The sequence below is a fragment of the Carcharodon carcharias genome, chromosome 18 (assembly GCF_017639515.1).
Source record: "Carcharodon carcharias isolate sCarCar2 chromosome 18, sCarCar2.pri, whole genome shotgun sequence".
In the NCBI taxonomy this organism is placed as follows: domain Eukaryota; kingdom Metazoa; phylum Chordata; class Chondrichthyes; order Lamniformes; family Lamnidae; genus Carcharodon; species Carcharodon carcharias.
Window position 1 is genome coordinate 1,440,372 of NC_054484.1, and position 11,427 is coordinate 1,451,798.

Consider the following 11,427-nt stretch of genomic DNA (forward strand, 5'->3'; position numbering starts at 1 on the left):
CGGTGGATGGGGCAGGGGACCAGGAGGTTGACAGCTAGTAGGGTGTCACATTTTGACTTTTTTCCACTGGAAGGAAAAAGGTTAAGATAAGATCCACTAACATTGTTCATTTACAGTCAACACCAGAGAGTGATGGGGAAGGGTTTGGAGCATGTGGGGCTGGGGAAGGGTTGCAGCTGGGAGAGGGAGTGTGGGGAGGGTACACAGCCACATAAATACTGTGGCTACAAGAGCAGGTCAGAGGCTGGGAATCCTGTGGTGAGTAACTCACCTCCTGACTCCTCAAAGCCTGTCCACCATCAACAAGGCACAAGTCAGGAGTGTGATGGAATACTCCCCACTTGCCTGGATGAGTGCAGTTCCCACAACACTCAAGAAGCTCGACACTGTCCCTGACAAAGCAGCCCTGCTTGACTGGCACTCTTTCCACAAACATTCACTCTCTCCACCATCGACGCACAGTAGCAGCAGTGTATACCATTTACAAGATGCATTGCAGAAACTCACCAAAGCTCCTTAGACAGCACCTTCCAAACCCATGACCTTTATCACCTAAAAGGACAAGGGCAGCAAAAACCTACATATGAATTAGGAGCAGGAGTAGGCCACTCAATCTCTCGAGCCTGCTCCGCCATTCAATAAGATCATGGTTGATCTGATTTTAATCGCATATTCCTGCTTATCCCCGATAATCTTTTATCCCCTGCTTATCAAGAATCCATCTACATCTGCCTTAACGATAGTAAAGGACTCTGCCTCAACCAGCATTTGAGGAAGAGAGTTCCAAAGCCTCACAACCCTCCGAGAGAAAATGGTTTTCCTCATCTCTGTCCTAAATGGGCGACCCCTTATTTTGAAACAGTGACCCCTAGTTCTAGATTCTCCCACAAGAAGAAACATCCTCTCCACATCCCCCCTGTCAAGGCCCCTCAGGATCTTATGTGTTTCAATCAAGCCGCCTCCTACTCTTCTAAACTCCAGTCTAAACACAAGCCTAACCTGTCCAACCTTTCCTCATAAAATAACCTGTCCCTTCCGGGCATTAGTCGACCAAACCTTCCCTGAACTGCTTCTAGTGCATTTACATCTTTCCTTAAAAAGGAGACCAGTACTGTACACAATACTGCAGATGTGGTCTCACCAACGCCCTGTATAACTGAGCATAACCTCCCTACCCTTGTATTCAATTCCCCTCGCAATAAACAATAACATTCTAATAGTATTCCTAATTACTTGCTGTACCTGCTTACCAACCTTTTGCGATTCATGCGCAAGGACACCCAGATCTCTCTGCATCTCAGAGCTTTGCAATCTCCCACCGTTTAGATAACATGCCTTTTTTTTATTTGTCCTGCCAAAATAGACAACCTCACATTTTCCTACATTATTCTCCATTTGCCAGATTTTTGCCCGCTCACATAACCTATTTATTACCTTTTGTAGCTTTCTTATGTCCTCTCCACAACTTACTTTGCTGCCAGATACGTGGGAACACCATCTGCAAGTTTCCCTCCAAGTCACTCACCATCCTGACTTGGAAATATATCGCCGTTCTTTCACTGTCACTGGGTCAAAATCCTGGAACTCCCTTCCTAACAGCACTGTGGGTGTACCTACACCACATGGACTGCAGCAATTCAAGAAGGCAGCTCACCACCACCTTCTCAAGGGGCATTTAGGGATGGGCAATAAATGCTGGCTCCCACATCCAGTGAAATAATTAAAAAAAAACTGAAACTGGAAAAATTTAAAGAGAAGGAAGAAATGTTGAATGTGTTGTGAGATTGTAGGCAGTGTCAATTAGCCAGGGTGGGTATGATTAGTGACTGGGGCTTGGTGGGAGCGTAAGATATGGACAATGATAAGCTGATGTTTATGGAGAATAGTGAATGGGAAATTGACAAGGAGAACATGATAATATTTGAGGTTGGTTTGATGGGTGTCGATAAGGGTTTCAATCATGCAACGGGGTATCATTGTTCAGGAAGGGAATGAAGTAAAGTTCTGGATGATCCTCTTAGCAGGCCTATTCTTCCAGCTTGGCACTGTTATGTCTATAAAGTCATGCTGAGCTGTTCTATATTTGACCACAGGTTCATCAATGCTCGACGGCGGATTTTACAGCCCATGCTCGATGCCAGTAATCCAGACACTCCACCCAAGGCCAAGAAGATCAAGACACAGAGCCGGCCAGTGCAGCGATTCTGGCCAGATTCCATTGCTGCAGGAGTGACTCAGCAACATGTAACCAGTATTACAGTGTCAGACAGTGAGTCAGTATTACACATGTAACCAGTATTACAGTGTCAGTGAGTCAGTATTACACTTGTAACCAGTATTACAGTGTCAGTGAGTCAGTATTACACATGTAACTAGTATTACAGTGTCAGTGAGTCAGTATTACACATGTAACCAGTATTATAGTGTCAGACAGTGAGTCAGTATTACACATGTAACCAGTATTAGTGTCAGACAGTGAGTCAGTATTACACTTGTAACCAGTATTACAGTGTCAGTGTGTCAGTATTACACATGTAACCAGTATTACAGTGTCAGTGAGTCAGTATTACACATGTAACCAGTATTACAGTGTCAGTGAGTCAGTATTACACATGTAACCAGTATTACAGTGTCAGACAGTGAGTCAGTATTACACATGTAATCAGTATTACAGTGTCAGTGAGTCAGTATTACACATGTAACCAGTATTACAGTGTCAGACAGTGAGTCAGTATTACACTCGATAGACCAACATTGCATTTAGAGAGCACTTTAATGTAATAAAATATCCAGAAGTGTTATCAAGCAAAATTTGACTCTGAACCACACAAGGTAGATAGACAAAAGCTTGGTCAAAGAGGTAGGTTTGAAAGAGAATCTTATAGGAAGAAAGCATGGTGGGGGGCAGTGAGGTATAGGCACGGAATTCCAGAGTTTAGGGGCTGTCCAACTGAAGGCACAGGAACCAATGGTGGAGCGATTAAAATAAAGGATGCTCAAGAGGCCAGAATTAGATGAGTGCAGATATCTCAGAGGGTTGTGTTGAGGGGCCATGGAGGAATTTGAGAACAATAATGAGAATTTTAAAATTAAGACATGACTGGGAGCTAATGTTAGTCAGATGGGATGATGGGGGACTGGGACCTGGTGTGAGTTAAGATGTGGGTGGTGGAGTTTTGGATGACCTCAAGTTTACGGAGGTTAATATAGGATGTCAGATATGCAGTCTTATAATTTAGAAATAGTGGAGGAGTTAGAGGTGGTGGTGAGGTAGAGCTGGGTGTTGTCGGTGTACATGTGAAAACTAACACTATGCCTTTGAATGATGTCACTGAAGGACAGCATTTGGTTAAGAAATAGAAGGGGGCCAAGGATAGATCCTTGGGGCATTCCTGAGGCAAGGATACGGGAGCTGGAAGAGAAGCCATTGCAAGTGATTCTCTGGCTATGATTAGATAGATAAAATGGAACCAAGTGAGTAGAGTCCCACCCAGCTGCACAGCGGTGGAGAGACATTGGAGGAGGATGTAGTGTTTAATAGAGTCAAATGCTGCAGCTAGGTTGAGGAGGAATAGTTTACCTTTATCACAGTCACATAGGATGTAATTTTTGACTTTACTAAGTGCCATTTCAGTACTGGGGTAAAGTCAGAAAACTGGAGAGATTCAAGCATGGAGTTCTGGAAAAAGTGGACATGATTTAGTCTTAGAGTTATACAGCACAGAAACTGGCCCTTCGGCCCATTGTGTCATTGCTGGCCATCAAGCACTTATCTATTCAAATCCCATTTTCCAGCACTTGCCCCGTAGCCCTGTGTACTGTGGCGCTTCAAGTGCTCATCTAAATACTTCTTAAATGTTGTGAGGGTTCCTGCCTCTACCACCCCCTCAGGCAGTGTGTTCCAGATTCCAACCACCCTCTGGGTGAAAAAGATTTTCCTCAACTCCTCTCTAAACCTCCTGCCCCTTACCTTAAATCTATGCCCCCTAGTTATTGACGCCTCTGCTAAGGGAAAAAGTTTCTTCCTATCTACCCTATCTATGCCCCTCATAATTTTATATATCTCTATCAGGTCCCCCCTTAGCCTTCTCTGCTGTAAGGAAAACAACACTAGCCTATCCAGTCTCTCTTCATAGCTGAAACACTCCAGCCCAGGCAATATCCTGGTAACTCTCCTCTGCATCCTCTCCAGTGCAATCACATCCTTCCTATATTGTGGTGACCAGAACTGCACACAGTACTCCAGCTGTGGCCTAACTAGCATTTTATACAGCTCCAACATGACCTCCCTGCTCTTATAATCTACGCCTCGGCTAATAAAGGCAAGTATCCAATGCCTCCATTCTTGTAAACCTATACTGCACTCTTTTCAATATGTTCACATCCTTCTATAATGTGGCTCCCAGAACTGTACACAATACTCCAGCTGAGGTCTAATGAGTATCTTATATAAATGCAGCATAACCTCCCTACTCCTGTACTCTATGCCCCTGTTAATAAAGCTCAGGATACTATATGCTTTATTAACTGCTCTCTCCACCTGTACTGCCACCTTCAATGATCGATGCACATATACACCCAGGTCTTTCTGCCCCTGCACTCCCTTCAAAATCTCACCCCTTATTTTATATTGTCTGTCCATGTTCTTCCTACCTAAATGTATCACCTCACACTTCTCCACATTGAAATTCATCTGCCACCTATCTGCCCACTCCACCATCTTGTCTACATCCTTTTGAAGTTCTACACTGTCCTCCTCATAGTTCACAACACGCCCAAGCTTCACCCGCAGACTTTGAAATTGTCCCCTGCACACCAAGATCTAGATCAGGAAAAGCAAGGGTCCCAATACTGTCCCATGGGGAACTCCACTACAAACCTTCCTGCAGCCTGAAAAATATCCATTAATTCTCTCCTTCATATTTTTCAGCCAACTTTCTATCCACGTTGCTACTGTCCTTTTTATTCCCTGAGCAATAACTTTTCTCACAAGTCTGTTGCATGGTACTGTGTCAAATGCCTTTTCAAAGTCCTTGTACACCACATCAACAGCATTACCTTCATTGACCTCCTCTGTTACCTCTTCAAAAAACTCCAGGATTTAGTTAAACACCATTTCCCCTTTAGAAATCCATGCTGGCTCTTCCCCATCAATCCATATTTTTCCATGTGACTACTAATTCTAAGCTGAATAGAACCTTGCCCACCACTGAAGTCAAACTGACTGGTCTGTAATTGCTGGGCTTATTCTTACAACATTTTTTGAAGATTACTACATTAGAGGTCCAGCTTGCTAATTGTCTACCTAGCTCCCTAAATTCTGATTGCAGGACCATGTCCCCCTTCCTATCTAAGTCACTGGTAACAATGCGGACCTCTGGCTGTTCACCCTCCCCCAGAAGAATGTCCTGCAGCCGCTCTGTGACATCCTTGACCCTGGCAACATGCAATCCTGGAGTCACGTTTACAGCCACAAAAACGCCCATCTGTTCCCCTAACCAATGAATCCCCTATCACTATAGCTCTTTCTTTTTCCTCGCCTCCTGTACAGCTGAGCCGCTCGTGGTGCCACAAACTTGGTTCTGACTGCGCTCCTCTGAGGAACCAGTGTCCTCACCAGCTTCCAAAACTGAAAACTGGTTTGTGAGCAGGACCCCATGGGACCCCTGCACTACCTGCCTACTTCTCTTGGACTGCCTGGTGGTCACCCATTCCCTCTCTGTCTCCGGGCTCTTAAGCTGTGGTGTGACCACCTCTTTAAACGTTCTATCCACGTAGCTCTCAGCCTCGTGGAAGCGCCACAGTGACTCCAGCCGCCACTCGAGTTCTGAAATCTGGAGCTCAAGTTTCTGCAGCTGACGGGACTTCCTGCACATGTGGTCGTCTAGGACACAGGTAGTGTCCATGACTTCACACATATTACAGGACACGTGACTGAGCTGCCCTTCCATGTCTTAACTCTACTTCCCTTATGTTAACTTGATTCTACTTTGGATTATTTAGATTACTTTATTATATTGGCCCTAAATAATCCTTATTCCTGGCACTTCTCAGTTAAATCCAAGTATAGCAACTTGTTTAAAAATATTACACTTTTCTAATTTACTCACCAGGTGCTACTTACCAAGGCTCTTCTCTTTGAAGAAAGATAGAAAAAGAAAGGAGCACCTCCTCCCTCCTTCCTGAACTCCCTCAGTCACCAAACTCCAACTGAAGTATTCTACTGCAGCCCAAACAGCACTCCTGTAGAAGTGATGTGCTTAGATTTCCAAAAAGTGTTTGATAAGGTGTCACATCAAAGGTTACCACACAAAATAAGAGCCCATGGTGTAGGGAGTGATGTATCAGCATGGATCGAAGATTGGTTAGCTAACAGGAAGCAGAGAACTGGGATAAATGGGGCATTTTCGGGTTGGCAAGATGTAACTAGTGGAGTGCCATCGGGATCGGTGCTGGTTGAAGGGACCAAATATATGGCTGCTAAATTTGCTGATGACACAAATATAGGAAATTAAATTGTGAGGACAAGTCTACAAAGTGATTTAGATAGGTTAAGCGAGTGGGCAAAAAATTGGCATATGGAGAATAATGTGGTAAAATGTGAACTTGTCAATTTTGGCAGGAGAATATAAAAGCAGTATATTATTGAAATGTAGAAAGATTGCAGAACTTTGAGGTACAAAGGGACCTGGGTGTCCTGGTACATGATCCACTAAAAGTTAGTATGTGGTTACAGCAAGTGATTAGGAAGGCAAATGGAATGTTGTTGTTTATTACACAGGGAATATAATTTATTGCACAGAATGGCATATAAAAGTTGTAAAGTTTTGCTACAATTATAGAGAGTATTAGTGAAGACCACATCTGGAGTACTGTGTACAGTTTTAGTCTCCTTACTTAAGAGAGGATGTAAATTCGTTAGAAGCAGTTCAAAGAAGGTTCACTCCACTGATAGCTGGGATAAAAGGGGTTGTCTTATGAGGAAAGGTTGGACAGATTAGCCTGTAACTATTGGAATTTAGAAGAATGAGTGGTAATCTTATTGAAACATAATAGATTGTGAAGGAACTTAACAGGGTGGTTGCTAAGAGGATGTTTTTCCTGAACAGAGAAACTAGAATTAGGGGACACTGTTTAAAAATCCCACTTAGGATGGAGGTGAGGAGAATTTTTTTCTCTGAGGGTCATTAGTATATGGAACTCTCTTCCCCAGAGAGCAGTGGATGCAGGGTCATTGAATAGTCTAAGGCTAAGTTAGATAGATTCTTGATTGACAAGGCATTCAAGGGTTACAGGGTTAGACAGGAAAGTGGAGTTGAAATCACAGTCAGATTAGCCATGATCTTATCAAATGGCGGAGCAGACTCGAAGAGTCAAATGGCCTACTCTTGCTCCTAATTTGTTTGTTCATATAGGTTAAGTAGGTTTTTCCCTACTGTTGGTTCCCTCACCCCTGCCACAGTCCCAGTCCAGCAGCTATGTCCTTCAGGACTCAGCCAGCTCGGTCAGTACTGGTGCTATTGAACCATTCTTGGTGATGGCCACCCAAAGTACATTCTGTGCCCTTTCCACCCTCAGTGCTTCTTCGAAGTGGTGTTCAACATTGGGGAGTACTGATTCATCAGCTGGGGGGTGAGGTGGGGGGGGTGTTGGTGGGGGGTAGCGGTAGATGGTAACCAGCAGGTGGTTTCTTTGCCCATGTTTGATCTGATGTCAGACATACCTAGGGGTTGTGTTGGAGGCATTTGGATCATTGATAGGATATGATTCAGTGAGTATGACTGTGCCAGGCAGTTACTTGATTAATCTGTAGGACAGCTTTTCCAATTTTTGCACAAGTCCCTGTGTTAGTCAGCTTTGATTGGGTAGGGTGTGCCCTTGTAATTTCTGGTGCCTAGGTTGATGCTGGGTGGTGTGTCCGATTTAACTATTATTCAACTTTTCTATAGTGGTTTGATAAAACTGAGTAGTTTGCTGTTTCATTTCAGAGGGCAGTTTAACTATGAACCACATTGCTGTGACTCAGGGAGTCACATGTAGGCCAGACAGGGTCACAGTGGCAGATTTCCTTCTCTCAATCACCTTAGTGATGAGTTTTTGCAATATTCCAGTAGTTTCATCATCATAATTATTATGAAGACCATCTTTTCATTCCTGATTTACTAATGAATTAAATTTATATTGCCGTAGCTGCCATGATGGGATTTGAACCAATGTCTCCAGAGCATCAGGCCAGGTCTCTGTAACATTACCTCGATGCTATTGTTCCCTTATTTACTCATAGTGTGGGGTCCTTACTTTCCCCCCAAATCCATGAGCACTCCACATTTTGTTTGGGACTCACTGTCTTGCCATTTGATGTGTAGATTAAATGTCCCTTGGTCCCTCTGCAGGTGCAATGGTCTCAATATCGAGTCCGGTGAATGTGAATGTGGACAGTCTGCAGTCTTTGTCGTCTGATGGAGCAACATTGGCCGTACAGCAGGTCATGATGGCTGGACAGAGCGGAGAGGATTCTGGCAACAGTGTCGAAGAAGACGACAGCGATCTTTCCGCAACAAACATTAGTAGCCTGGCCTTAGACAACAGTGACTCACTGCAATAGGCCCAACACAGAGAGAACCTGTGAGAAATGGAAGGAGGACTGGCCATGCATTTTTATTCTTTGCACTCGCAGTGCATTTTATTTCTGATGTATTTTATACATAGGTAGGAGAGCGCACTTTTCTATCTCACCTTGTATTGAATGAATGGGGCTTTGATATTCTCACATTGAACTAGCTGTTTTAATGTGAACAGACAGTAAATTTGTTTCACTGGATCGATGTACAGACTGAAGCAGAAGTGTTTCAACTTCATGTGCAGTTGGTCTGTTTTATCCGCTCAGAAATAACTGGCCATAATTTAAAGGTGATTTGCAGTAACTCTTTACCTAGTTGTCCAACTGACAAAAACAAATTATTGGATCAAATCCTACTTTTTGTTTTTAGTTGATGAATTTTATTGTCAACAACATTTTGCAGCTAGTGACGAGTTTAGTTTTATTAAACTATGGGATCCAGGACCGACTGAAGCCTAACTTCAGATGGGCACAGAAACATTTTGTGTGGGACGAGGTGGATGTTTGAAAGTTCCCACTGGGAGAGGTGTTCTGGTCAGAGTCTGGTGCTAAGCAGCTGTAAACTGTGTTCACATTGTACAATAATAATAAGCTATGTTGCTAATGTATTTTCTCCCAGTGTCCTGGGTTAGTACAGGAGTGGATTGAGCAATCTTTGGCTGTGAGACTGGTGTCCCCACTCTCATGCAGGTCAAGATGAAGCAAAAGCCGGTGAACTCCATATCTCCTTTCCCCCTTCGTTACTTTCCTGAAGACCAGGACTGAAACAACTGGAGCTCCACAACCTCTGTAGCTAATGGAGGGGATGGATGGATCGGTTCCATATTAATGGGACCTATGATAACAGGCCTGTTGTTTTGGTGATACTACGGTGAGAGTACTGTACAAGAAGCAGGTGTACCACATACCTATTCTGTCTGTTGAAAAACACAGTGTATACAGAAGGAGGATCTGAAGTCATCTCCATTAGTCACATGTGCTGTGCATCATTGACAGTAAGACTAGTGTTGGAGACCAGCATCTTAGGACATGTTCATTCTATCCTGCTCCCTCCCAATTCAATACTTTTATTACACCAGCTCTGTAATCCTTAGATTCTGTCTGTCTTTAGCAAAAATATTGTAAACTATGTAGATGTTAAACATCCTCCAATGAAGTGCTATACCATCGCAGTGAAATTGGATAGTAATCAGCTCCTTTCCCTTTGCTAACTGTTTTTAACTCCCTTCGATCTTGAAGACACTGCCCCACTCCATGTGCTCTAGCCTCTGTTCACTCTTCACATGAACCTGGATAGATGAAGTTCGGGAATTGTCAGCTGTTCAGACCTGACTCTAGCTCAGGGCACTGAGGCCAGATCATTTCTGTCCTGTTGGGATTGAAGATGTGAATCTCCTGGTTAAGTACCACACCAGTACATTCACCCACACAGTGAGAAAGGGCATAGTTTACTAAATCATTATTTATCTCATTGAACCAAACAGGAAATCATACTAGTTTTAAATTGTATTCTTGATATGATAGTATAAGCAACTTACTCATTTCAATGCTTTGTAACAGGTGAGGCCTGTGTGTTCAGTGCAACAGACTTGTGTGTGTACTTTCAATGTAACAGGCCAGCGTGTGTGTCTGTGTGTGTTCAATGTAACAGGCCAGTGTGTGTGTCTGTGTGTGTTCAATGTAACAGGCCAGCGTGTGTGTCTGTGTGTGTTCAATGTAACAGGCCAGCGTGTGTGTCTGTGTGTGTTCAATGTAACAGGCCAGCGTGTGTGTCTGTGTGTGTTCAATGTAACAGGCCAGCGTGTGTGTCTGTGTGTGTTCAATGTAACAGGCCAGCGTGTGTGTCTGTGTGTGTTCTATGTAACAGGCCAGTGTGTGTGTCTGTGTGTGTTCAATGTACCAGGCCAGTGTGTGTGTCTGTGTGTGTTCAATGTAACAGGCCAGTGTGTGTGTCTGTGTGTGTTCAATGTAACAGGCCAGTGTGTGTGTCTGTGTGAGTTCAATGTAACAGGCCAGTGTGTGTGTCTGTGTGTGTTCTATGTAACAGGCCAGTGTGTGTGTGTCTGTGTGTGTTCAATGTAACAGGCCAGTGTGTGTGTGTCTGTGTGTGTTCAATGTAACAGGCCAGTGTGTGTGTGTCTGTGTGTGTTCAGTGTATCAGGCTGGTATGTGTGTGTTCAATGTAACAAGCCAGTGTGTTTCTGTGTGCGCGTGTGTGTTCAACGCAACAGGCCTGTGTGTGTGCGTTCACTGTAACAGGCTAGTGTGTGTGTTCAATTTAACAGGCCAGTATGCATGCTAGTGTAACAGGCCATGTGTGTGTTCACTGTAACAGACAATTTTATGTGTGTGTTTGTGTTCAATGTAACAGGCCAGTGTGTGTGTGTGTTCACTGTCACAGGCCTGTGTGTGTGTGTGTGTGTGTGTGTGTGTGTGTGTGTGTTCACTATAACAGACAAGGTGTGTTTGTGTTCAGTGTAACAGGCCAGCTGTGTGTCCATGTGTGTGCGTCCAGCGTAACAGGCCAGGTATGTGTGTGCGTGTTCAGTGTAAAAAGCCAGGTGTGCGTGTGTGTGTGTATGTGGTCACTGTCACAGGCCTGTGTGTGTTCACCGTCACAGGCCTGTGTGTGTTCACTGTCACAGGCCTGTGTGTGTGTTCACTGTCACAGGCCTGTGTGTGTGTTCACTGTCACAGGCCTGTGTGTGTGTTCACTGTCACAGGCCTGTGTGTGTGTTCACTGTCACAGGCCTGCGTGTGTGTGTGTGTTCACTGTCACAGGCCTGTGTGTGTGTTCACTGTCACAG

At 44.1% G+C, this 11,427-nt stretch overlaps 1 protein-coding gene across 1 annotated transcript in view; it reads left to right on the plus strand.

Moving 5' to 3' along the window:
* The window catches only part of pknox1.1 (pbx/knotted 1 homeobox 1.1), a 127,549-nt gene extending 117,751 nt beyond the window's left edge, over positions 1 to 9,798 (plus strand). The window contains exons 10-11 of the mRNA XM_041211931.1: positions 2,094 to 2,269; positions 8,394 to 9,798. Coding sequence (XP_041067865.1) covers positions 2,094 to 2,269; positions 8,394 to 8,605 — 388 coding nt within the window. The 3' untranslated portion in view covers positions 8,606 to 9,798. The remainder of the gene's footprint in view (positions 1 to 2,093; positions 2,270 to 8,393) is intronic.
* Positions 9,799 to 11,427: the final 1,629 nt, after the last annotated feature.